Genomic DNA, 26,393 nt, shown 5'->3' on the forward strand with positions numbered 1-26,393 from the left:
ACGTCCAAACTCTCCACCGACACGGTGTTCCCATCTTCATAGTTCGCCAGTACGGCAGCTCCATTACATTGGAGAAACCCTCTGACAATGACGACCGCACTGACAATGATCCCATCGCCTTGTCGCTTATTGCTGCCGAACGAGAGGGTCTCCGCTTCGTGGAATTCCTTCGCGTGTCAACTCGTCTTAACAATACGCGGGGGTTGTATCGCCCTCGGGTATGGCGGGTCAGGCAGCCTAATTGGGAACAATGGGAGGAGAGTCTCATCACGCTCAAGCTGCCACAACAATTTTTTGATGGTGACGTTTACTCCAACAAAGTGTTTTCGATTCGCGATGGCATGCTTAACATTATCGAGGACCACTTTCCAGCCTGCTTTTCCCCCTCATTTGTACCAAAATCCAACTCACCAGGAATTCTGGGAAAGGAGACACCGAGTCATGTCCTCACATTCGGCGACGAACCTTCCTTTCAGTTCTTAGAGATCGCCGTTAATGGCGATATTGATGATCGAGAACTTCAACGTATCACTGACTCCAACTTCTTTGGTCAGTATTGTGAGCAGGGTGCCATCTTGGTAGCTCTTGCTTACTGTGGAGATGCAAGTGCACGGGAGACCATCCAAAAGGAGCTTTCTGTTAGTGGCATAAAGGAGAAAAATGCATCTCCTCTTCTCCGATACCTGCGCTGGAAGTGGCGTGACCCAGCACGGCTTAGTGTGCGTGCTCGTCTTGAACGAGTTGAACGTTCGAAGGCTTACCTTGAATGCGTAAGTGGATGTTTCGAGAAACCCACGTCACCACCAATGCCGCCGCCTCCCTCTTTACCGCTGCCTTCCTCTCTGCCACCATCTCCCCCTTCGCTGGCGCCTCCCTCTCTGCCGTTACCTCCCTCTTCGCTGGCGCCTACCTCATCGCCGCTTCCCGCTCCATGCCCTTCCCCAACCCAACCAAGACCGTCTTCATGGTCACGGTTATCCACTTCACAGCTCATCTTGCGCGAGGGCGGTTCGCTATCGGGCCCGCTCAACATCATCCCGCAAAAGCGTCCGATGTCAGCAGCCTCTGTTCTTTCGGGCACTGGTGCTGACGACCTCCACGTCGGTGGGGACTCCGGCCCCAACTTGACACACGCTGATGATCCCCCTTCAACTTCTGGATCGACGGACATTCCCAGCGTTATTGACTTCAAACCTGTTCCCAGGGACCTGTGGTTTGAACTCCTTGTGCCCCTAGACATGGATGACTATCAGAAGGATGCTGATTGGCCGTTATTGTGGGTCGACAGCTTTCGTTGTTGGGGTGTCTGCGCTTCCCGTCCTGCCTCGAAGGTCTCTGTTGGTGGCAAGTTGCGCGTTTCTTTGCTGCTCAAGTGCCGTAGAAAAGCTCAGGCACTGCTGCAAGTCCTAAACAATCATCCAGATCCGGATTCTTGGGCAATGATCCCGGGGAAAGCCCTTATGCAGCAACATGAGGTGCATCACACACTAGCTCCTTTCTATTCCCGTATCGAGCTTCAATATGTCGCTATTGCCTATGAAGAAGCCCGCTCATCAACAGAACTTGATGCATGGCTTGATCCCTCTTTTGCACCACCCCGTCTCACCCGCGATAACATCGCAGAAACTCTTCTGGATTATAAGCACTTTCCCCCCTTCGTATCATCGTCCCCAGATCCACCACCCCTGCGTACCATGGTACGCCTTTCCTTCATGACAGACACAATAAAGGACTTCCTGAATCAGAAAGACACCCTTTTAAAAAACAAGGTATCTGCACGAAGCCGGAGACGGTTTTTGCTCATCGTGCAAGCTTGGGTCGCTGTTCACAAAAGCCGAGACACTCTAAAGCCATACTTTAGTGGCTTTAAGATATGGCCAAGTGAAGGAGATGCGGATCTTGTCCTGCGCCTGATTTCTCGAAGGATTTTTGGATCCATGCACGCCGAGGCTCGCAATAAGGCAATGGTTGAGGAGAGATTTGAAACCTTGTCATATACGAGAAGTGGGAAATGGATGGTGACAGTTGAACTGAATGTAAATCAAGGGCTGTATTACAAGCCTATCCAGTCATAATGTTCTCCTTTGCCCTTCCCTACTTTCGCCCCCGCACATCCCCTCTCCTGTTCCCCCGTTTGTTCATGTGGAGTATGACTATGTTTATATTTGTTGCACTTTGTTTATATCGATCACATGAAACGTTGTTCGAAGTCACCATATTGTCTCGAACGGGCAGAATACAAACAGGATTGGTCTATTGATTGCCGTTCCTATCTGCTTGTAGATTGATAAGGTCTCTGGATTGCCCAGATTAACTTAGTTCCTGGCTAGTGAAGCAGCTTCGTTAAACAACGAAAGCGCCTTCACCTGCTCAATTTAACTCAGTTTCTCGCCAACGACAACGGTCTTGTTCCCAAATGTACGTCAAGAGAATGCAACGAAGACGGAGATATTGACCGCTATTTCTGCCCACTCATAGATCGCCAGAGCTTTGGACTGCCTGCCTAATAATATTGCGCCTGGACGAGAATCATTTTGCGACCCAACGAGAGCGATTTCGCTTCATCCACCACACGTTCACTGCCTGTTATTCGATTTATCTTCGCTTTATCTGCCCACACATTCATATTGATTGCCTTGGCTTCGTGCTCGCTGCCCTTCTGATGGCATCGTCGAATTCTGGCCTTAAACTCATACTGCGAAGGGGCCAAACTTCAGCCTCTGATCCTGCTCCACCGGTTCGTCGATCCGCCCGCGTGCGCGCCAAAGCTACTGGCCGCAAGAGAGGGTCGAAGAAGACAAACACCTCAAATCGTCGTACTGCCATAGCGGGTGCTGCAGGGTGTGATGTCGTCGTAGGCAAAGATATTGATGGCACCAACCAAACTTCGACCACCCAGCTTTCGTCTACGCTTTCGTCTATTACCGTCCCTCCAGCTGACGGTGGTGATGTCCAACCTGGTACCAGCAATGAAATCCAACTCTCTGCCAGTGCTGTGACGACAGTGTCGTTGGACGCTGTTGTACAACCCACACCGACCTTGACACTTCCTGGCAGAGCGCAGCCATCCTCCCGCACTGCAGCAGCCGCATGCAGCGATGGAAGTATCATGCACTCACCTGCCGCGGTACCCCATGGCATCAATGTCGCTATGTCGTCGTCCCCCAGTCACAGCAGTGGCAGTGGCACTCTGCCGTCTGAAATTTCTGCCAACTGTCCCACTCCACCATCGTCTGCCCAGAGTGGGGCCGGTGATGTTACAAAGGATACCCATTGCGACGTCCATACATCTCTGCCTCCCAACGGCAACATGGTAGCCTGCGGCATCAATGATGAGACTCTGTCGTCCCCCACCCGCAGTACAATCGACGTGCCAGCCACATATACCGGCAATCCCTCCGAGACTCTCAATCTCGTCAGTGATTTGAACCCCTCTGACAAGGGCGATCTTCATGCCTTGAGTGAGCATGACGAAGCGGATTTGGGAACCATCGGCATAGATGATGATTTCAGTGCGAAGCTAAAAGGTGGTCGACTCAACAAATCGGAAAAGGCGGAGCTTGAAGGGATTACCCAGGGCTTCCTGAGGGAGATTGATGCATTTGCGAAGTCCAAAAATCGGACATTCGATTCCATCCTCGCTCTTGTCAATCTCATCCTTACGCAGAAGCAGCATCGAAGCCGCGGGAATGTGTGGAATGCTTTCCAAGCTTCCTACCTTGATTCGCACCCAAATCCGGATCCCGACAGTATCTCTGCTGCTGAATATACGAGGACAGTAGTCAGGCCTGCTTACCAAGCCCTTGTTGAGAGCCACGGTGGCGAAGATTCATCGGAATGGACAAAATACTCCCGTAACCTTGTGTTTCGACATGAGGAAAGCAAGCTCCAGTTCATGGACGGACTCACTGGCAGTGCCGGTCAAGTTCAAAAACGAGTCATGAAAACTTGGTCGAAGCGACTTGTTGAGGAAGTCAATGCTGCCACAGCGGTTGGTTTGCATTGTGCCATCATCCTGGTTTCTGGCAGCAGCGAGCCCATGCCCCATCAGCTGGACAAAATCTATTGTGGTACTCCGACGTTGACGAACTACCTGAAAGGCATCATGCCTGACTTCAAGGTTGCCCTTCATCAAATCGCTATGAATGTTAATGCCATGATTGGCCGCGGTGGCGCTCGTGCCCCGAACGGGAAGAACCACCAACCTCCTGAACCCACGAAAAAGCAAGACTATCGATCGGTGTGCTCAGACTATCTTATGCAAATGATGAAACGGAGGTCTCTCTATGCCGAGAATTGCAGGCGCATTGACTGGAAGAAACTTCCTCAAAAATTTCAGTCAGCAGACGTTGCTCTCATTAACTGGCCAGATAGCTTAGACTGGAAATCGCTGTTCTGGGACCAGGATGTCAGTAATGTTGGCACAGCACAGTGGCGGGTCATTTGGAATGCATTTTTCCATGAAAATGCCGATGTCAGGCCCACTCTTCGAGCGTTCAACCGCAGCGAGTACGGCGACGACGACGGGATTATCATCAGCACTACAGGCCGTGTCCTGATTTCTTTCAAAGAAGCGAAGGACCCATCTTTAGGCAAACGAGAGGATGCAAGTGACAATGACAGTCATGGTCATGTCGAGGACTCCACCCCACCTCCTAACCCTCGCCGACGCGCTGCCGGGAAACAGCCTGCCCTGATGAAGAAACGGGCCAGGCTGGCAACACCCAGCACTCCGACAACCCCCCCCAATCCCATCTCTGTCGATATGGACTGGCAGCCGCCCACTGGGTCGGTAGGCCCACATCATTACCAAGTAATGGGGCAGTCACTTCCAGGTCCTGCGCTGCAAGGGAATTCAGCTGCAGGAGGGGTACATCCATATCTCGGTCCTTCTGGGGTGGTGCCCTTTGTTAGCCACGGAATGGGATTTAATAATGGCTGGTCTCCGTTTGCACACCATGGGTATGATTCTACTTGCATGATGCCGTCTGTGTCTCATACCCAAGGTGCTACTTTCATGACGCCGTCTGTGTCCAATCCCCAAGATGCCACCTTCATAATGCCATCCCCGTCCAATCCCCAAGGTGTGCTAGTCTCAGGTCTTGATTTCTCTGCGGAAGTTCATAATCCCTCACAAGGCTCCTGATCCGCATACCCTTTATCATATCCCGTTCACTCTTTCCTCTTCGAAATTTCGACTTTTTAACCTTCGAGATAAATTCCGTTAGCTGCTGTCTATCACGTAGCACCAAATACTCTACACTTTCACGGTTGCGCGTGCACCGATTGTCATATATTGCGCATTACTTCTATTCATGTATATACGTTTGCGTACCATAGCCAATAATAATGTGATTTAGACAACGCTGACGATGCGGAGGACGATCTCCATGAGTATGTGGACGGTTAGGGCATCCCTCAGGTAGTATAAAACATTCTATGGCATTGCTGAACGTTCTATACAGTCAGAGAACGTTCTAAATGTTCGTGATGAACGTTTTACATGTTCAAATCAATACAAAAGAGAAAGTTCAACGAGCCTTAGAACGTTCATATGCATTTAGGCCTGTTAGGCCGGAGATCGAAAGTTCAATTTGGGTACCTAACGAGGCCTTCTACCTGGGTGTCCGTGGTGAGCTCAACTGCATAACAGCGAACGCGTATCCACCAATAATAGCTAGCCCCTTATTTCGTAGCTGAGATCAACTGGCAAGACTACGAAGGGTGAGATCATTCAGAAGCCCCTCTGGAGCATGGACAGCCGTAACAGTGCAAACATTCCACCGAGGGAAGCGTCTCTGGAACCAGACACGTTGCGGTCTGCTTGGTAGTCAACATGCGCTAGAAGTTCAGCAAGACCATGAGCATACCCAGTGCGGAGTAAACAAACTGTCGTGTCTGCCGGGGGCTGAGTATTGGCTCGCTCAACTCTCCTGCTTTAGAAGTCCTCTAACAAGAATGAAATAGATCTAGCAAAAGGAATTTCTCAATGGAGCAAACTCCCGCACCCATCAAGGTAAATGTAATAAAACCAAAAGGAATATCTCAACAAAGTGAACAGTCGCACCCAGGCTCGTACCCAGTCGGAGTCGGTCGCAGAGTAACATGCAATTTGCTCTTTTCGCGCAAAAAAAAAAGCAAACCACATATTATTGCGCGTCCACGATCGACTCCGACTGGGTACGAGTCTGTGTCGCACCTGTGAAAGAATGGGTCCGAAAGGAATCTCTTGACAGAGCGAACCCCTGCACCTGTCAAGGTAAGAACAAGGCAACCAGACGGGTGGTCCCTCACGAGTTGCCGAAGCGCTGCTCAATGGCCATGTGTTGATAGATTTCATATTAAATTGTATGGACATCAGCTCAACTGCATAACAGCGAACGCGCATCCACCAATAATAGCTAGCCCCTTATTTCGTAGCTGAGATCAACTGGCAAGACTACGAAGGGTGAGATCATTCAGAAGCCCCTCTGGAGCATGGACAGCCGTACCAGTGCAAACACTCCGCCGAGGGAGGTGTCTCTAGAACCAGACGCGTTGCAATCTGCTTGGTAGTCAACATATCCCAGAGGTTCAGCAAGACCATGAGCATACCCAGCGCGGAGCAAACAAACTGTCGTGTCTGCCAGGGGCTGAGTATTGGCTCGCTCAACTCTTTTGTTCTTGTAAGTCCTTTAGCACCAAGACCTTGTACATGCAATTTGCCGAACCCAAAGGTTGAGTGAAACACGTCCACATCAGCCATTTTCGCACTTTCGCGAAAGGTATGCACCATTCTGCAGTCAGTCAGTCGTGGTTTCACTGAGTTCGAATGTACGTGGAACAACTCAACTGTGAACGCAGTGACTGCCATCAGTTCCTACTACTAATTTAAGCCTATCTACCACATGTAATTGAATGGCATTCTTTGCAATAATCCTCTATATCTGTCCCTGTCGGTATGCTGCTTCTTTGATGTTGGAGCAACATTGACACGCGATGTGTGGCTGACATTGCTCCAAGTTCGGGAACAGCATACCCCCCAGTAAACTTCCCAAGAACGAGGCAACCAGACAGGTGGTCCCCCACGAGTTGCCAAAGCCTGCTCAATAGCCATGGGTTGATAAACATCAGATTAAATTGTATGAACATCAGCTCAACTGCATAACAGCGAACGCGCATCCATCAATAATAGCTAGTCTTATGTTGTAGCTCAGCTGTTGGAGACTACGAAGGGTGAGATCATTCAGAAGCCCCTCTGGAGCATGGACAGCTGTAACAGTGCAAACATTCCACTAAGGGAAGCGTCTCTGGAACCAGACGCCTTGCAATCTGTTTGGCAGTCAACGTATTCCAGAGGTTCAGCAAGACCATGAGCATACCCAGTGCGGAACAAACAGACGGCGTGCTTGCGCAGTCCTGAATATTGGCTCGCTCAACTCTTTTGTTCTTGCAAGTCCTTTAGCACAAAGGTCTGGTGCATGCAATTCACCAAACTCAAAGACTGAGTGAGACATGTCCACATCAGCCATTTTCGCACTTTCGCGAAAGGTATGCACCATTCTGCAGTCAGTCAGTCGTGGTTTCACTGAGTTCGAATGTACGTGGAACAACTCAACTGTGAACGCAGTGACTGCCATCAGTCCCTACTACTAATTCAAGTCTATCTACCACATGTTGAATGGCATTCTTTGCAATAATCCCCCCCGTATGCATCATATCACATTGCACTTGTTGGAATCAAGCACGATGCATGTATTTACACATGTTTGCACCGATGTTTTTATTCTAGTGGTCTACTCTCATCTGGTCCGACCCCGGCCCCATTGTGGCCTCATCCCTATGGTTTTCTATGGCACTTGCGACCCGTCCAAGCACCATAGGTTATATGTTTGTAGATATATTTTGTTATTGCGTTTGCGCTTTAAGTGCTGCCTGCGATTGAGCGCTGAGGATTAGGCTAATTATTGGCTACACACGTAATTCTGTGACACATGTATGTAACATATGAATATGAACGTTGTGTGGACGAGGACTGCGATGAAAACAGTGGCTCTCACCCCAGTCTCGTAGAGGAGATATATTTGAGGGACAAAAATTCTCCACTTTATCGCTCAGCGGCCAGGCTATCAAGCAAAGGATAAAGATTAAATTTCTGCCTATCGTTCCTTTCCCCATTGCCACTCGGATGCCGAGATTATCGTTAATATTCCAACGTCATCGACGTCCTGATGCAAGTCTCATGGAAGCACAGTGAGTCTTGATTTCCCTCCGCAAGTGCAACGTGATATGATGCATACGGGAGGAAGAATGCCATGTGGTAGATAGGCTTAAATTAGTAGGAACTAATGGCAGTCACTGCGTTCACAGTTGAGTTGTTCCACGTACATTCGAACTCAGTGAAACCACGACTGACTGACTGCAGAATGGTGCATATCTTTCGCGAAAGTGCGAAAATGGCTGATGTGGACGTGTTTCACTCAACCTTTGGGTTCGGCAAATTGCATGTACAAGGTCTTGGTGCTAAAGGACTTACAAGAACAAAAGAGTTGAGCGAGCCAATACTCAGCCCCTGGCAGACACGACAGTTTGTTTGCTCCGCGCTGGATATGCTCATGGTCTTGCTGAACCTCTGGGATATGTTGACTACCAAGCAGATTGCAACGCGTCTGGTTCTAGAGACACCTCCCGTTTGCACTGGTACGGCTGTCCATGCTCCAGAGGGGCTTCTGAATGATCTCACCCTTCGTAGTCTTGCCAGTTGATCTCAGCTGCGAAATAAGGGGCTAGCTATTATTGGTGGATGCGCGTTCGCTGTTATGCAGTTGAGCTGATGTCCATACAATTTAATATGAAATCTATCAACACATGGCCATTGAGCAGCGCTTCGGCAACTCGTGAGGGACCACCCGTCTGGTTGCCTTGTTCTTACCTTGACAGGTGCAGGGGTTCGCTCTGTCAAGAGATTCCTTTCGGACCCATTCTTTCACAGGTGCGACACAGACTCGTACCCAGTCGGAGTCGATCGTGGACGCGCAATAATATGTGGTTTGCTTTTTTTTTTGCGCGAAAAGAGCAAATTGCATGTTACTCTGCGACCGACTCCGACTGGGTACGAGCCTGGGTGCGACTGTTCACTTTGTTGAGATATTCCTTTTGGTTTTATTACATTTACCTTGATGGGTGCGGGAGTTTGCTCCATTGAGAAATTCCTTTTGCTAGATCTATTTCATTCCTGTTAGAGGACTTTCAAAGCAGGAGAGTTGAGCGAGCCAATACTCAGCCCCCGGCAGACACGACAGTTTGTTTGCTCCGCACTGGGTATGCTCATGGTCTTGCTGAACTTCTAGCGCATGTTGACTACCAAGCAGACCGCAACGCGCCTGGTTCCAGAGACGCTTCCCTCGGTGGAATGTTTGCACTGTTACGGCTGTCCATGCTCCAGAGGGGCTTCTGAATGATCTCACCCTTCGTAGTCTTGCCAGTTGATCTCAGCTACGAAATAAGGGGCTAGCTATTATTGGTGGATACGCGTTCGCTGTTATGCAGTTGAGCTGATGTCCATACAATTTAATATGAAATCTATCAACACATGGCCATTGAGCAGCGCTTCGGCAACTCATGGGGACTACCCACCTGTCTGGTTGCCTCGTTCTTGGGAAGCTTACTGGAGAGTATGCTGTTCCCGAACTTGGAGCAATGTCAGCCGCACATCGCGTGTCAAAGTTGCTCCAACATCAAAGAATGCAGCACACAGACAGGGACCAGGGTAGTTAGCGTGTACTGAGATTGGGTTGGGCCCGCTTAGGACGCTGCGCGTAATTGGAGGGAGGACAGTAGGTACAATTTGGAACACACATCAACAATATATGAATCGTGTTGGCATGAGTGGCAAACCAGGGCACTTCTCAGGGGCTACAAGTTAATTTGCCTGGGATAGTTTGCATAGCAAGGAGATGAAGCCATGTCTGACATGTGAGGCCTGTTTGCCAGCATGGAGTTGGGGGTTCATTCAAACGAGACCGGGGCCAAGGCTGGTTCATCTACACACCAACGCATCTCAACTGGATTCCCTACACAGACAGTGGCAAGCTAGCGATCTGAGCTCGCTCCTTGACTGAGCCTAAGCCGCTCATACTCCGACACAGTCTGCGTTCCTTAGGCAAATTAGGACACTTTACCCAGGAAGTTGTTATTCTTCACTTCACGCAGATAATAAAGGCCATCGTGAATACATTATGGGGCTCCTATGAGTGTTACCTCCTCGACACTGCCAAAGGAGATATGAATATGAGGCAATTACGGCGCTCACGAAGGATCCCGAACCCCAAGAAACCATAATGAGTTTCGGCGCGGTGACTTGGCCCCCGAGTTCGTCATCCAGATACTCATTGAAAATAGCCTAATTTTTCCCAGTCAGTTACTTTGATGAGCTTCCACGGATCTCTATCTACTCGTGGCCACCTGCCGACAGATCTACGCTTTGGGGTGAATTCGACGTATCATTTTCCGTCGACCTGACGTACTGGGTTTTTGATGTCGGGGGTCAACGGTCGGAAATGCGGAAATGGCTTCACTTCTTCAAGGACTTGGGCGTCATCGCTTTCTTTGTTGGTCTCAGTGATTATGACCAGGTCCGTAGGGAATTAGTCCTTCCTTGACGTCATGCGTGTTGTTCGCCTGAAACCTGACCCCCACCCAGAGTCGAATGGCTGAATCGGTGGCTCTCGATATGTAACTCCAGATGGCTCGTCCCTCAATGGCTAGCCTGCTGCTCTCTTTCTACACACCCATAGAGATTCTTGCTCGATCCAATACCTCAATAAGATCGATCTCTTGGTGGACAAAATCGATTCAAAACCTCTTGGTTTATACGTGAAGGACTACCGTGGACGCGAAGGGTATGTGGGCGCCTGTGCTTATTTTCGGAAGCTTTTTGTATCTATCGATCCCCGAACAAACGGGTGTTCACACATTTTACAAGTGACACCGACACGAAACAGGTTAAATGTACGCCCCGATCAGTTGCAGGCTGAAAACTGACGGTTGATCAGCCCCATTCCTTATTCGCAGTTCTCCTAGCTGTGGTACAACAACGTAATAACGGAAGCACACTTGGCTACTCTGGAGTTGTTGTAGCGGAATATCCCGTGCGATATTTTAGTACGTTAAGTGAGGCACAATTCCCGAACTACATGATCTACCGCTCCACTTCATCGCCCACCTCTCGGGTGTCGATCCGATATCTCCAACACTACACACCCAGATCAGCTAGCTAGATCCGATGGGCAATATCTCTCTTCATTACCTGTCACCCTAAATTTCCCATGGTGATCTCGCACATGAATATATATATAGATTGTCATGAAGTTATACGCCCCCCTTTGGTGGAACATCTGTAGCTCTCGCGATGTCACATTGTTGACTGTGTAGTTGGGGTTGCGACTAGGACGTTGTGTGTGTATTGCAGCATCGTGATTGCTAATTATTCAGTCCCTACGTGTAGGAGTCAACGCACAGAGCAATCTTATGAGCCAAATCAGTACCCTGTCAGCACACTTCCGGGATCCGGATGTCAAAAGGAAGAAATAGTAACGTTCAGGAGTGCTTTATCTGCCCATAAAGATTCCCATATCGGTTTTCACAACCATCGCCCCTTTATGGCCATCTCTCTACCTCTGCAGTGACCCCGCCATTCTGGCGAGTGTTCTGGACACACAATTCCGTTGAGCGGGGATTTACTCGACGCGCGAACGGTCAAAATTGCCAAAGAAAGCCGATAGGTGGGGTGCGCAAGAGGTCAATTAGGAAGCCCAATCATTGTGAGATGTGCAGCATGGTAGTTCTAGTAACGGTATCATCAAGCTCACCGACATAGACCATGCGCGCACTATTTCCCGATTCCAGCTTGATCCGCCCTGCCTAGATTTGTTCGTGGTAGCTGCTGTACCGATTAAGATTTCCTTGCATGGAGCCGAGCATCCTCCCGGCATTGGTTGATGCACTCATGGAATTGCCATCCGACACCCACCTATGGACCAGTGATCAGCGTTGTTAAGACTGGCAGAGATCTTGCCACTTTGAGGACTGGGGATGCTGCGAGCACGAGGAGCCGCATTCCGAACACACTGACTTCGTTCGGCATGAAGATCTGCACTTGAAATTCCTAAGCGGAACCAGCAGGTTTTTCGTCGTTGTCATCCCGTTTATTTGAGGTCAAATGCCTTTCGCCTTACCGACGATGTTCGATGCTAATTTCTGCTCAATCACAGGGTAAGCTCGATCTTTCCACCAGTCCTGGAACTGGGTACGAGTCTGAGCAGTCTGAAGTCTACAGGCTAAATATCCAGAACACACGCACCGATTACTCAAAAGTCGATTTCCATACTATAAATCGCCCGTAAAATACTAGCTGAGGCAGTGCAAGTTTTTTAAGCTTTGGTACCAACCTTGAACATTTGGGTGGCACTCCCTCGGAGGACTAGCGATGATGGGGTTCAGGTCTGACAACTGAGGTGAGGGGAAGAAAAGAAACGTGACAAAAAAGAATCGCCTCCGGCTTTGTCTAACAAGTGGGCGCTTAACCGAAAAAGGAATGTAGAACTAATCAATTAAGATTTGGCCACAACTACCTGGCGACACATGAACGGCTCGGTCTAAAGAGCTGCTAAAGAGAGGCTGGTCACCTTCCTAGGCTCGGTGATACTCACAGTTCATCACGATCTTTGCGACTACTAGTACTATTGTGTGATGGCTGACAGATCCAAGTCCTCTCGGCTTTTCTCCCGGCTGTCAAAGCGACGACATTCCTCCAAGCCCCTAAGCAGTCCCTCTCAGGCCTTGACCTCCCCTTTTCCCGACATCCAGATCACTCCGGTTAGCGGAGATCGTGATGAATCTGACGGATCTCTTCTCCACCTTCCCACTGCCACCACGCAAACTGGTGGAGATTCGCAGACGTTTTTTCGACACACTCTATCTGGGCTGTTCCGCAGAAGCTCAAGCTCCGGTTCCAGTCGTGTTGATCAATCTCCCCTCTCTGGGCCCCCTAACAAATCGCTACCGTTGTCTCCTCACCTCGGAGCCACCAACAATATCCCTCGTGATACACCTATAGAGCGCGTCACTCATGATAATACTGCGGGCCACCTACAACTAGGGCGCACAGGCGTGGACTTGGATATTTCGTCATTAATGGAGCGAATTCCATCATCGTCAGCCGTTCCTACTGGCGACAGAAAGAAAACAACCATCGCTGCAACAAGGCTCGTCCTCCAAACCGCTGCCTCTGCCCTCAGGTTCGTCCCCATTGCGAATCTTGATCAGATACCAAATATACTTCTAACATGGCTCCAAGTTTACGAGGTAATCTGTCATCTAATGATGTGACCTTCATATTTAATCCCACCCTCCATGTAGAGCGTTGACGACAACGACGAAAATCTTAAGGGATTGGGCGATGAAGTTCGGAAGGCTCACGAAACAATCTTTAGACCGCTCCAATTGTGGACTGGCCAAGTCCCACATGAAATCAGCGACGTAATTCAACAGTTCAACTCGTATGAACATAGTGATTTCATCGTTCTCTCATCTGAATCTCAACGCCTGGTCATAGAGCCCTACAAGGACTACTGGAACGAATTGAAGCACTCAAACGCCAAAAGCTTGCCAAGAGGGTAATCCGTGCGACTGAGATAACGCAGGAAGTAAGCTCCGTAAAGTCTTGCATCGGTGATGCTATCTCTCGTTTTACGGTTCGTTTCATTGGCGTTCATACTGCTCTACGGCTGACGGGGTGCCCGTAGACCGCTGCCACAACGCTAAATCTCCTCCACACAATCCGGTTATCGGTGGACTGTTTGTTATTCTCGCTTGATGTTCACCGCTTGACACTCAATGGCATTTTAGATGAGCTTTTGAAACTCCATAAAGTGGATGCGCAGTATTCCTCCGTGATCAGCAGGTCCGAATGCTTGGAAAGCACACGTGTTGAGATTCAAAGATCCATTCTTGATCGCCTGAAGGAGCGGGGGCACCGGTTTGTCTGGTTGCGCGGTTCTCCGGGCACTGGAAAGACCGCCATATCAACGAGTGTTGCTTCGACTCTTGACAAACGGAATCACTTGGCAGCATCGTTTTTCTGGGACAAAAATCAAAAGGGAACAGGGCTCGATTCGATCAAATACTTTCCCTCTACCCTTGCACGCCAACTTGCTTCGTTTAATGCCGAGTACGAGGGCCTGCTTGTCAGTCACCTTCGACAGCCGTTGTCGTTGAAGATCGTTCCCGATTCTGTACTGGAGAAACAAATGAAAGCTTGGATCATCGACCCCATGCACGAACTCAAGAGCATATTGTCTTCGAGCGACGGACGCTTCGGCATCGTCTTGGACGGGCTGGATGAGTGTGGGACTCAGGAGGAACTCGAGTGCTTGATGAAGCTCGTACTTATCCTTGATGAGCTACCAGCTGCATTTGCGGTGTTGGTCAGCTGTCGACCAGAGTCATCGGTTACATCAGCCTGGGGCAGAGCTCGGAGTCGGGGTCTTGTCATACCATGTGAAGATGTGGATGCGCTTGCTAAAGGCGAGAAGTTCCACACGGTCCGTCGCATCGTGGAGGAAGGCCTTCGGAATCGTATTGAAGAGTCTTTGTGGAAACCATCAGGGGAAGATCTGGATGCTTTTGCTTTTGCTTGTCGTGAACTGCCTGTCATTGCCTCGACACGAGTCCGAGACGTCTGCCTTCAAACTCGTCGTGGTGCAACACTTGAGTCTGAGTTTAAATACTTCCGCGATCTTACTAACGCCCCCGTTGACGTCAACTCGGAGTATTTACGTGTACTTCGCCGAGCCTATGTGGTTGATTCATCCGGAGTCCGTCCACAGACAGCCAAGAAGTATTTCCAAGTGGTCGGCACGATTATTGCGGCACACGAGCCACTAAGTGTGTTTTCTATGTCGCAACTGTTAGGAATGTCCGAGGAGGAGGTCCTGGCAATATTGGAACCTATTAGCTCGCTTGTCGATCTCTCCCAAGTAAGTCGCTCGGAACGTTCCTCAGGGAATCCTCCAGTGGATGCGAAAAGCGTCATATTCTATCATGCAACGATGAAGGAATTCATAACAGGGGACCCAATTGGTAATGAAAATGACAGAGTATTCTTTTTCAAAGATGTGAAAGGGTATTTCCTTGGACTACCGCTCCTTCGATTTCTCAACAACAGTACACCGGATGTATTTGGGATGCCTACCACCCCCCCCTTAGGAGATGAGCAGAAATGGAAGGATTTTCGGGAGTTTCATCGTCCCTATCATCACCCTCAACATCTCCAATATGCCATCAAATACTTATTTCGACACTTAGACCCTTCACAACTCTTTGCGCAGGACAACGATTTGCAGAACGAGTTTAATACCTTCCTTGTGCGAAATTTGGTGACGTTTATGCTCCTGGCCCAGTTTGACTTTGTGTTGCCTGCGGAATTTCGTCCATTCAACGTAAGTGAAAATCATTCATAGATACATACTGTGCATATTTCAATAACATTATGCCACTTCAATAGAATTGCGATTCATTCAAACTTCTGAGAGAAGCTCAAGAAAAGATAGAGGAATTGTGCATAATTCCAATTCGCCATCGGAACAGTGCCCTTCCTTACTATGAACCATCGAACCTTTATCGATCGTTGCTTCCTTTCACCCCGTCTTCATCACCCTTCTACAAACTATACGGCTATCTCTCTGATCCTGTCCAGATCTTCACCATTTCTGGCAAGTTCTCTGGGCACACAATTCCATTGAGTGAGGATTCTCTTAACGCTCGAATGGTCATGGAGACAAAGCTACCTAATTTGCCGAGGAAGGTCGATAGATGGGGTGCTGAGGAGATTAACTACGAAGCCCAATTCAACGATCCCGATGTTCGCAATGGTATTGTGACGTGTGCGGCACTCTCCCCCGATGGTGATTGTGTAGCCCTTGGTTTTGGTAGCGGTATAATTGAGCTCGCCGGCATCGACCATCAGCGCACTATCTCCCGATTCCAGCTTGATCCACCCAACCACCCTATCTGGATCGAATTGTCCATGGCAGCCACCGGGTCGTTTCCGAGGATAATGAGGGAAACGTTGCCATCCTTAGCCATGGTAGGACCCCCGTAAATCTTGGTACCCTCCCCAATGGCCCCTTCCCTGCTGCAACTCTAGCATCAGATAACGGGTTATTCATTGTACGAGTCCCACGGAAGATTGAAAAACATTGGTACGACAACATGACGCTTATATCGGTATCAGACGACCCGCACGTTCAGCTCCTTGCTTCTCCCGACCCTTCTACTCCGTCTTTCCACCCAAGTTCTTGGCTGGCTGTTCCTCATCGTCGCACGCTTGGTTTTTCTCCCGGAGCACGATATATTGGCGCTTTTGATGGAGTCAGTGCTTTCGCCTGGTCAACGAAGTCAGGTGAATTCATTGCGTGTTACCGCGTTACGAATTTCAGTTCTTGGATTATGAATCCCACCGTCCCCACCACTCGCTCATATCTCATCCCTGACCCTGTATCCACTCGACTCACTCCCTTGGCAGAAGGTGATACGGCGGATGTTCATCTTTCCGGGGCAGATGCAGCGCATGACTCTGATGGGCACTGGATCAAGCACCCATTTCTAGACCTTTCACCAAGCATGCACGAAGGCCTCGACGTCTATTCATCTGTCACAGGGAGAACCCCATTGCTTTGGACCGGAAACATAAGCGAGGAGCTACCGATATGGTTTGACGGCAGAACAGAATTCACTGTCCCCCGGCAGTACCCACCGGTTGATTTCAGGGCAAGTGGCATCAACCATCTAGGGGCCTGGTATGGTGATAGAGTGCCCTCAGATGCCACGAACCTCTACCGCCTCCGGTCCAGCAAGGATGGGACTCGATTTCTCCTCCAAGGCCAGACGACAGTCCCAATTGTTGTCGATATTAGCCAAGTCGTTTAATCCGCAGCGGTTGTGACTTCTTCCTCCTCACTTGCTAGTCTTCAAGCTCGAGCTTCTTTCTGTTACAACGATAGTTAGAACTGTGCATCACTGTACTTGATATCTTATAACATGAATGGTAATGACTCAGTAACACCCCATACTCAGGACTGCTGAAGGGAACAAGATCCTCTAAAGTCAAGCGATGACACACCGTGTCCTCCCCAACGAGGACCCGGACGCAACAGCATACCAGCTATCTCCTAGGGATGTTTATGGCCCCTTCAAGTCCCCTTCCTTGCCACCTCCCGATGCTTACCCCCAGGACACAAGCACGGCCACTGGCGAGCCCCCCGCGACGCCATTTACTCGATAATTCTCTGCTATGCTCAATGTCAGCGTGCTCGCGCTAAGATTGCTCCGAAACCCTAGTCTAGATTGAAGCTGGTGAATTAAAGGCGAGCATGACTATAGAGTGCGACATCGTGGGAGCTAGTCACCAAGGTCGGTAGAATCTACACGGAATATAAGAAAGAAGCGATACCGGAGGGCTGTGTGGGCATTGCTACTAACCCTAAGGCATTCCCTGACTCAAATCGGCTTTTAGGCCTCCCTTATCATGGCTATGGCCTAAGTAACCGGGTGTGTCGAGGCGCCTTATCTAGATTTGGGATATGTGTTACCATTTCAAGACTTTCGTTGTTCACGGCTGTTCATAAACTCGACTTTAGATCTCAATCCGTTGAAGGCGCCATAAACAATATGTTGATCCTCTTCAGGCTTTCCAATTCGTGATCTTTCCTCTGTCTCTTCCATGGAAGCGATGTGCATGTGCCTCTACGCGAGCTTCACCGCGCTTGGCATGGAGACACTTGGCTCGGAACTCACGCAAGAACAATCAGATCTGCACCGCTGGGCGGCTGAAGGACTGACGACTTGGTGCTACCTTGTGTACGCGGAGGCGGAGGGTGGTCTTGTTAGAATCGCGGCATGGCAGCCCGACCTCTGAGCACGATATCACAGTATCATTCGATATCGTGCTCTCAGCTCACATTACGCTTATATACATTCCGAGTGGCTAGGCCGCACTTAGAGCCCAAGCGCAATGGCGAAATATATTTGCAGACATGTGGCAATATGCTATTAATTTGAGGTACTTGGACGGGTCGCAAGTGCAACGTGATATGATGTATAGGGGGAATTATTGCGAAGAATGTCATTCAACATGCGGTAGATATCTTATAGATAGGCTTAAATTAGTAGTAGGGACTGGTGGCAGTCACTGCGTTCATAGTTAAGTTGTTCCACGTACATTCGAACTCAGTGAAACCACGACTGACTGACTGCAGAATAGTGCATACCTTGCGCGAAAGTGCGAAAATGGCTGATGTGGACGTGTTTCACTCAGTCTTTGGGTTCGGCAAATTGCATGTACAAGGTCTTGGTGCTAAAGGACTTACAAGAACAAAAGAGTTGAGCGAGCCAGTACTCCGCTCCTGGCAGGCACGACAGTTTGTTTGCTCCGGGCTGGGTATGCTCATGGTCTTGCTGAACCTCGGGGATATGTTGACTACCAAGCAGATCGCAACGCGTCTGGTTCTAGAGACGCTTCCCTCGATGGAATGTTTGCACTGTTACAGCTGTCCATGGACCAGAGGGGCTTCTGAATGATCTCACCCTTCGTAGTCTCCGACAGTTGAGCTACAATACAAGGGGCTGGATATTATTGGTGGATGCGCGTTCGCTGTTATGCAGTTGAGCTGATCTCCATACTTTAATACGATATCTATCAACACATGTGGCCATTGAGCAGCGCTTCGGCAACTCGTGAGGGACCACCCGTCTGGTTGCCTCGTTCTTACCTTGACAGGTGCAGGGGTTCGCTCCGTCAAGAGATTCCTTTCGGACCCATTCTTTCACAGCTGCGACACAGACTCGTACCCAGTCGGAGTCGATCGTGGACGCGCAATAATATGTGGTTTGCTTTTTTTTTTTGCGCGAAAAGAGCAAATTGCATGTTACTCTACGACCGACTCCGACTGGGTACGAGCCTGGGTGCGACTGTTCACTTTGTTGAGATATTCCTTTTGGTTTGATTACATTTACCTTGATGGGTGCGGGAGTTTGCTCCATTGAGAGATTCCTTTTGCTAGATCTATTTCATTCCTGTTTAGAGGACTTCTAAAACAGGAGAGTTGAGCGAGCCAATACTCAACCCCCAGCAGACACGACAGTTTGTTTGCTTCGCACTGGGTATGCTCATGGTCTTGCTGAACTTCTAGCGCATGTTGACTACCAAGCAGATCGCAACGCGTCTGGTTCTAGAGACGCTTCCCTTAGTGGAATGTTTGCACTGTTACGGCTGTCCATGCTCCAGAGGGGCTTCTGAATGATCTCACCCTTCGTAGTCTTGCCAGTTGATCTCAGCTACGAAATAAGGGGCTAGCTATTATTGGTGGATACGCGTTCGCTGTTATGCAGTTGAGCTGATGTCCATACAATTTAATATGAAATCTATCAACACATGGCCATTGAGCAGCGCTTCGGCAACTCATGGGGACCACCCACCTGTCTGGTTGCCTCGTTCTTGGGAAGCTTACTGGAGAGTATGCTGTTCCCGAACTTGGAGCAATGTCAGCCGCACATCGCGTGTCAAAGTTGCTCCAACATCAAAGAATGCAGCACACAGACAGGGATCAGGGTGGTCAACGTGTACTGAGGTCGAGTCGGGCCCACTTAGGATGCTGCGCGTAATTAGAGGGAGGACAGTTGGTACAATTTGGAACACACATAAACAATATATGAACCGTATGTTGAATTGGACGGTGCGGAAGGTTGTTCGGTCAACTCCCTCCAGCCGCTCTCCCGACTGGGTTGGCTTCATGTTTAGGCAGAGTCCTCCTCTCATCAATGTAATGCCTTGTGCTCTTATCCTTCTCTCATGATCTAAGCCATGGGGGTTAACTGCGTATGGGGGTCTATTCCTCTCCTGTCATTGACGTAAACTCGCCAAGGGAAATAACTTGAGGTGGTCAATGACGTATAGATAGGTGGTGTGTCATTTCACCATATCTCCATCCATATATGGCTAAAGTGAACCTGACACGGACGGAGAAGGACAAGTTGCCGGTGCTTTAGTGTCTTTCAAGGGCTCGACAGACGAGATGATGGGAGGCTCCGTCCTTCATCGAGCCGCTGCGGTACGAGGATAGTAGCCCTGCTCTGTGCTCTAACCGACAGTATAGCGACTATGACCAACAATCTCGACTGGACATGTCCTAGTACCGCCGGAACGCGTCAGGCAGGTGTGTGTATATAAAGACTTGGGTTAATCATTCCTCCTTTTTAATTGGTCACTACACCTCCGTACTACACCTCCGTTGTACCGAGTAAAATGAAATCCAAGATGATGACGTATGGCATTCGGAATATCCAGAGCCACATAAAAACCCCAGAATGCCTCTGGCTGAACCAGAACCTTCCCCCCACTACTGTATCCTTCAGCCAATTCACCGCACTTCTCTACCTATCCGCACAAACTGAGAATAATGCCAGCGCATCGAAGCATTAAAATTGCGGCATCATACAATGGATTTCGAGCTGGCAGGGAGGACACCTTGCGGGAGACGTTGATGCGTCACCTAGGGACCACGAAACCAAAGTAGGAGGCAAGAGACTATACATTTCCTAACCCTGACCCTGACCCAATCATCAGAGACATCGTCATCGAAGGCATCGTTAGTGATCAGCGCGCCTCGACACGTCGACCAGATTTGAAGGTTATCGTGGCCGTGAGAGTGGCACAACATGCTCGGAGGCTTCTGGAGGCTTCGAATTCAAAGAAGTTGGTGGAGCCGATATCCCGCGGTCGTATTAAGATTACCCCGTGGAATGCCAGACGTAAGTGTGTGTCCTCTCTCTCCCATGACTGCGAACACTCATGCTGTTCCCCCTCCCCCTCCCCTGTTGCCATCGAGCTCGAACCCCAATGACACTCATTAATCACATCACATCCCCAGGCACATCTTAGGGTCCACGAGTGAAGCGACACACATTTGGACAGGAGCACGCAGCACATCTAGAATGTAATACATATAGTAAATATAACCATTTTGTCACTCTTGATTCGCTTGTTCAACCTCGGCTCACTCATGAGCGATGTCTTTACATGTGAATGGGAATTGCGACTCCACAGGTTAACAGCTTCTTGAGAATGAGAAGGGCACCCTTGCGGCATTATCAGGTCTCAGGAGAGTATGCCATGATGGTGGAGGGTGCGCGGTGGCTGCGTGTACAATTCAAAATGATGACATTTGAAAGTGTTGAATCGGTATAATTTTTAGCCTAAGACGTTTTAACGCGCTAACGTTCCTACTGAATTTCTGATTTTAGGTGCTACGGTGCCCCACCCCGGAGTTCCCAATAGAGTCTTAACGATTTGGTCATGTTAATGTTTGACGTCGAGATAGTGGCCTACGCCGCGACTGCTCACGGTGTTGAGGGTGTGGCATGGTGTTACCTTTCTTGGTATCTCGACCATCATGCCGACGAACAAGGCTCACTCAGGTTCAAGGGTGTTAGCGTTGCAGCCGCATTCTGCTGATTAACGAGCATGGAATGATTGCCGCTGTTATGCAGTGCCCGATGACTTAAGAGACTTGGGGAGTTGGTATCAATCAGCGGCACTCATACATTTATTGGAACCTCAACAAGAGATCGTTGTTCCGCAGTTTTGTAATCAGAATTCGGGGCATGATAAAACATAACGTCGGCACCGTCGGCGCCCGCATGTTGGTGTGCGAAGATACCACTTCCGTACACGTGTATTGCACCACGTACGCTCTACGTATTGCTTTGGCACCAACGGTACGATTGGATGCTAAGTATCTCCACGCGGAATATAATATATTCAGCTCAAGTCCGAAACGTGCCAGCATGAAGTCAGAAGTGGATGCCTCGCCGCCCGATGCAGCAGAGCCCGCCACTCACGCATATAGAGCGTATATGACGACAGGGACAAGCATGAACAACAGAAGACGAACGGAAACGGAAGGAAGCGTGAGATGTAGAGTGGGGATATGAAGCCCAAGCCCAAATAGCAGTCAGGACAGTCCCGATGATCTATTGTTCACTTCAAACTGCCACACGGTGAAGATCGTTTGGATTTAGAAGGTGTCTGAAACGCAGTGGAAGACCACCAGACATTGCGAAGTCAATGAGTTGCGCGAGAAGGGGCTGAAAAGTGGGTCATATACACTGTATAAGTGAGGAATTTGAGGACCCTGGGTTTTTCAGGAATTGGCAATAATAGAGGACCTTCAAACACATTCAATTCGGGACCGAAAAATTTACATTTACAAGACCCGATGCAGAGTAGTAGGACTTGCTATCTTTGAGATGGTCGTTTCACTCTTGAGCAACCATCTTGTTGTGCATTTCAAATCGATTTGGTTGTCGCCTGTCTAAATACCCAACATCCGGCTTTTGCGGACTAAGTATCTTCTCCCAAAATCAAGTCATGGTGAGTACTAGTATAGTGTCATCTTCGCTCTATATGTATGACTTCCACAACTCGAGTCTTGCAATATACACTCGCTACATGTCTAGGCTCGATCAGTCTCAGCACTTAGGTATGACCAAGCATGTACCGGCAATCAGCACTCGGTGATGTGTATCCACATGGCAACAGTACGTGGTCACTCACCGCCTTGGCTTTTCCAATCTCCGCGACGTTATAAATACTCATGAACTCATGTTCCAGAATGATTGACGATGAAGCCATTTGCTTCAAATATCCCTCACCGTGCATTCAAATGCATTGTCAGATTCTCTTTCCTTATCCTCACTCCCCCTTCCGTGGTTCACCTTCTCGGATCCATGTTTTTACCTTTGGCGGAGTGACAACGATGACTTTGGGTCATGCCCATATATACAAGTGGGAATATATTGGCTGCTCGGGAGGCGCGCCCTAAGACCGGATCAGTGCGAAGCCAAGATATATTTATCAGGCGGTCCCGAAGTTGGTCGGAGAAAAAGTAGAGACTGGCCCCTGCCTAGAGAAAGAGTACCTGTGCAAACACAGAGCGAAGATCCGGCCGTGATACGACGAGCGAAAGAGACGAATCAGATTGAACGACTCGGGACTTGAGTTCGAAGTTCCGAGCATCGCACTGCGTTCCGGACTCCCACCCCGCTTCCACGCAATAGCCCCATCAAAGTTGTCCGCTTATCGTTACCTATAACAGTACTGGCATGTTATAGTTGGGTTGTCAGGGGTTGGAGATCCCAGCATTCAATTGTCGCAGAATGATATTGCAGCTTTTCTCACGGTCAAACGACAAGACGGGTTCAACCTGAACCGGTGCGAGGGCTCATCACTTCGTCAGTGCAATGTGAGAGGCTTGCAGGAAACGTCCTCATCTAACCAGCGTTGGCCACTCATAGTAACACCTTATCGGCTACAGGTAAATAACGTGCGCCTTCGAGGAAGACGATTTCGCTTCAGTTGCGGTATTTTGAGCCATTTGTCAGCAGAGTCGATTGTCCGCCTTAACCGGACGTTTGACCTGTGTGCGATCCCTGATGAGTGGCTGTACAGAGCTATCGTGCCATGCACAAGCTGGGCATCCCCTCATAAAAAGCGCTGTCAAAGAGGCTCTATGGTGCTCTCTCTACCTTCGTTTTATTTCCGTCGCGCCATCGAATAAACCCTAAACTTATCTATCCTACCAATGGCGAACTTGCTCCTTGTTTGCATCATTGCGCCGTTTCTGGTAGCCCTCTATGTCTTCCGCAACAAACCAAAGCGGTCCAAACCCTTACCTCCTGGGCCAAAGCCAAAGCTCTTTCTTGGTAACGCGAAGGACATTCCTTCCTCTCATAAAGAGCTCAAGTTTGCAGAGTGGGGTAAAGAGTATGGTGGGTGCGACTCTCACTATATTTCCGATTTCGCATCTTCTAACAACGTCAACGTTTCCCTTGATTCGTATCGGGCGAATGAAACGCGCCGGCCATTAATCCGTCCCTTTCACAAACCTAATAGGAAATGTTGTATACCTCACCGCGTTCTCGCGGCCCATCATCGTCTTAAACAGTGCCAAAGCAGCTATCGACCTCCTCGATAAACGATCCGCCATATATTCCTCCCGCCCTCACTCCCATATGGCCGATGTCATGGGCTATTCCTCAAGCACACTTCTCGCGCCCTACGGGGACACTTTCCGCCGTGCGCGCAAGCTTCTCAACTCGGCGCTCAACTCGCGTACGGCCAAGACGTACTGGCCCATTCAGGAAGATGCCGTTCATAAATATCTTGCCCGGTTGCTTGAAAAACCAGAGCAGTTTAGAGAGCATGTTAAAAGGACGAGCAGTGGTATCATCTTAAAGGTGGCGTATGGGTATGAGTTGAAGGAGGAAGACCCGGTCCTTCCCCTTGTGGAAGCTGCCACTGATTCGTTCGGGCGTGCGGTGGGAGGGGGTTATTTTGTGGATTACTTGCCTATTCGTGAGTTCTTCCCTTTCCTCTTTCCCCTCTTTCCCCCAGCTGACCATTTTTGCCATATAATTTTGGTTTACACAGTGAAGAGGGTCCCGTAGGTAAATCCCTGCTGTGTTACGACCACCCATCTGATCTAGAATTTCCGAAATATATACTTCAATTCAAATACACTTCTTCGGATCATTCTGCACCACCAAAACGAAAAACGCCGATCGCAGGCTCACATTTTGGAAGGCCGAAACCCGCCAATTCATTCTCGCGGGTCGATCACTGAGCGTGAGAATACGTGAGGAGTTGTTCGGGTTTGTGAAACGGAAGATGGTATGTTGCCCATTGCTGACGTTACCGCGCCGATTTCTGGGAATTGATTTTCGGGAAACGCACCAACTTCCGGGATAGGCCGAGGGTACCGCTGAACCTTCGTTCACTTCCACCCTTCTTGAGGCTAGAGGGACGATTACTGGTCTTACTGCGCAGGCGGAAGAAAATCTGATCAAAAGTACTGCTGCTATTCTCTATGGAGGTTCGTTGTGGATCAACTTTCTCCTATCACACCAAATCCTTCTTTCCCTTGTTCACGTTTTTCCCCTTTCCTAGCGGGCTCGGACACGACGGCAGCTACGATCGCTTCCTTTATCCTTGCCATGACGATCCATCCAGAGATTCAACTCAAAGCCCAGGCTGAGCTTAATTCCATTGTAGGTTCAGAACGCCTACCCACATGGGACGATCGTCCTTCCCTTCCATACATCGATGCCATACTCAAGGAAACACTCCGATGGAACACTGCTACCCCTCTTGGCGTTCCACATGCCCTCATCCAAGATGATATTTACGACGGGATGCTCATTCCAGGTGGAGCAACTGTCATCTCTAACATTTGGGCAATCATGAGGGATCCAAAGGAATATGAAGATCCCTTTACGTTCAAACCTGAACGATTCCTAGTGGAGAACCCTCCTACGGACCCACATAGTTACGCGTTTGGGTTTGGGAGAAGAAGCTGTCCTGGGAAGGATGTAGCGAGTGCGACGGTGTTTATGAGCATCGCGTGTACGTTGCATTGCTTTAGTATTGGGAAGGCGAAGGATGAGAAAGAGAAGGATATCGAGCCACAGATTGGGTGGACGACTGGATTGGTGATGTAAGTTGTTCCGCAACCGTGCCCCCTCTTGGGTTTATAATGCCGAGAAACAAAACAAACTGATAATATTTAGGCACCCTACGGAGTATGGAGCTACGTTTACACCTCGGTCTGCTAAAGCCGTGGAGCTCATCAAGACGGTCAATTTGGATTGATGAATGATGTTTTATTCACAAAAGCGGCGAATCCCCCCCGTCCCCTCCTCCCTTACCTTGTTATGTTGCAGTGTAGCGATGGAAATACTTTGTTTTGGTTTGTTTGTTTGTTTTTCTTCTAAACAGCTGCTGTCGGGCACGCGATTGGATTAATCCTGTCAGCCATCGTTCCGCCTCAGCCGTATTGACATGCATGACGTTTCCGTTTTCCAAAAACATCAATATTGTATTTCATGCACTTCTATTGACAGAATATTAGAGATTGCAAGGGAAAAAAAAAAAAAAGAAGGCGAGGAAGGCATATGTACAAATCGTTTCCAAGAAGCAGCTTGTTTCCCCGTAAATCTCGCCATGGCATGAAAGGAAAATTAAAATGTAAGGGGTGGATCTGGCTTTGCTCTCGCTCTGACTTGATGGGTTTCGAAGGAAAGAGGACTAGCCATGCCAGTGCCATCTTGCTTCAGTATCGGGTGATCGACGAAGGAATCCTATGCTATTATATACGTCCAGTTTATGCCTCCGCTTTTGCGTGCGTTTGGTTCGATTCAGCAGGGGAATGCTTGAGGGGGAGATCAGGGTAGGGGGGGCAACGCGAAATAGTTTAGTCATTGAAGTGGAAGGAAAAAATTACCGATCGCAAGGGCAATCC

The 26,393-nt window shown here is 49.2% G+C and overlaps 6 protein-coding genes across 6 annotated transcripts; all 6 read left to right on the top strand.

Annotated features, from left to right (window-relative positions):
* Nucleotides 1-10,307: 10,307 nt before the first annotated feature.
* On the top strand, nt 10,308-11,473 carry EI90DRAFT_3288802 (G-protein alpha subunit-domain-containing protein). The gene is made up of 6 exons (XM_039067123.1): nt 10,308-10,350; nt 10,396-10,613; nt 10,682-10,713; nt 10,776-10,880; nt 10,964-10,989; nt 11,053-11,473. Exons 1-6 carry the CDS (start codon nt 10,320-10,322, stop codon nt 11,256-11,258), a joined length of 618 nt encoding a protein of 205 aa, XP_038917386.1. The 5' UTR covers nt 10,308-10,319; the 3' UTR covers nt 11,259-11,473.
* An 819-nt stretch (nt 11,474-12,292) lies between these two features.
* On the top strand, nt 12,293-15,662 carry EI90DRAFT_643170 (uncharacterized protein). The gene is made up of 5 exons (XM_039067902.1): nt 12,293-13,344; nt 13,399-13,538; nt 13,595-13,733; nt 13,785-13,836; nt 13,888-15,662. Exons 1-5 carry the CDS (start codon nt 12,730-12,732, stop codon nt 15,498-15,500), a joined length of 2,559 nt encoding a protein of 852 aa, XP_038917387.1. The 5' UTR covers nt 12,293-12,729; the 3' UTR covers nt 15,501-15,662.
* Nucleotides 15,663-16,135: 473 nt separating this feature from the next.
* EI90DRAFT_3053519 (uncharacterized protein) lies at nt 16,136-17,105 on the top strand. The gene has a single exon (XM_039060024.1). It carries the CDS (start codon nt 16,252-16,254, stop codon nt 16,966-16,968), a length of 717 nt encoding a protein of 238 aa, XP_038917388.1. The 5' UTR covers nt 16,136-16,251; the 3' UTR covers nt 16,969-17,105.
* Nucleotides 17,106-17,440: 335 nt separating this feature from the next.
* Nucleotides 17,441-18,081, top strand: EI90DRAFT_3053520 (uncharacterized protein). The gene has a single exon (XM_039060025.1). It carries the CDS (start codon nt 17,762-17,764, stop codon nt 17,954-17,956), a length of 195 nt encoding a protein of 64 aa, XP_038917389.1. The 5' UTR covers nt 17,441-17,761; the 3' UTR covers nt 17,957-18,081.
* Nucleotides 18,082-19,354: 1,273 nt separating this feature from the next.
* On the top strand, nt 19,355-20,194 carry EI90DRAFT_643258 (uncharacterized protein). The gene has a single exon (XM_039067903.1). The coding sequence runs from the start codon at nt 19,437-19,439 to the stop codon at nt 19,890-19,892; it is 456 nt and encodes a 151-aa protein (XP_038917390.1). The 5' UTR covers nt 19,355-19,436; the 3' UTR covers nt 19,893-20,194.
* Nucleotides 20,195-23,270: 3,076 nt separating this feature from the next.
* Nucleotides 23,271-26,016, top strand: EI90DRAFT_2994821 (cytochrome P450). The gene is made up of 7 exons (XM_039056174.1): nt 23,271-23,865; nt 23,990-24,451; nt 24,527-24,539; nt 24,664-24,766; nt 24,845-24,968; nt 25,043-25,589; nt 25,663-26,016. Exons 1-7 carry the CDS (start codon nt 23,679-23,681, stop codon nt 25,742-25,744), a joined length of 1,518 nt encoding a protein of 505 aa, XP_038917391.1. The 5' UTR covers nt 23,271-23,678; the 3' UTR covers nt 25,745-26,016.
* The last annotated feature ends 377 nt before the right edge of the window (nt 26,017-26,393 follow it).

The sequence above is a fragment of the Cantharellus anzutake genome, assembly GCF_015039405.1.
Source record: "Cantharellus anzutake strain C23 chromosome Unknown EI90scaffold_18, whole genome shotgun sequence".
In the NCBI taxonomy this organism is placed as follows: Eukaryota; Fungi; Basidiomycota; class Agaricomycetes; order Cantharellales; family Hydnaceae; genus Cantharellus; species Cantharellus anzutake.

Coding starts and splice junctions, on each gene's coding strand:
- EI90DRAFT_3053520 (XM_039060025.1), top strand. CDS start 17,762: ATGGAAGCGATGTGCATGTGCCTCTACGCGAGCTTCACCGCGCTTGGC.
- EI90DRAFT_3288802 (XM_039067123.1), top strand. CDS start 10,320: ATGAGTTTCGGCGCGGTGACTTGGCCCCCGA. Junction 10,714..10,775: donor GAATCGGTGGCTCTCGATAT/GTAACTCCAGAT, acceptor ACACACCCATAG/AGATTCTTGCTCGATCCAAT. Junction 10,990..11,052: donor CGACACGAAACAGGTTAAAT/GTACGCCCCGAT, acceptor CCTTATTCGCAG/TTCTCCTAGCTGTGGTACAA.
- EI90DRAFT_2994821 (XM_039056174.1), top strand. CDS start 23,679: ATGGCGAACTTGCTCCTTGTTTGCATCATTGCGCCGTTTCTGGTAGCC. Junction 23,866..23,989: donor AGAGTGGGGTAAAGAGTATG/GTGGGTGCGACT, acceptor CAAACCTAATAG/GAAATGTTGTATACCTCACC. Junction 24,969..25,042: donor TGCTGCTATTCTCTATGGAG/GTTCGTTGTGGA, acceptor CCCCTTTCCTAG/CGGGCTCGGACACGACGGCA.
- EI90DRAFT_3053519 (XM_039060024.1), top strand. CDS start 16,252: ATGACGCTTATATCGGTATCAGACGACCCGCACGTTCAGCTCCTTGCT.
- EI90DRAFT_643258 (XM_039067903.1), top strand. CDS start 19,437: ATGTCCATACAATTTAATATGAAATCTATCAACACATGGCCATTGAGC.
- EI90DRAFT_643170 (XM_039067902.1), top strand. CDS start 12,730: ATGGCTGACAGATCCAAGTCCTCTCGGCTTTTCTCCCGGCTGTCAAAG. Junction 13,539..13,594: donor GTAATTCAACAGTTCAACTC/GTATGAACATAG, acceptor GCCTGGTCATAG/AGCCCTACAAGGACTACTGG. Junction 13,734..13,784: donor ATGCTATCTCTCGTTTTACG/GTTCGTTTCATT, acceptor GGGTGCCCGTAG/ACCGCTGCCACAACGCTAAA.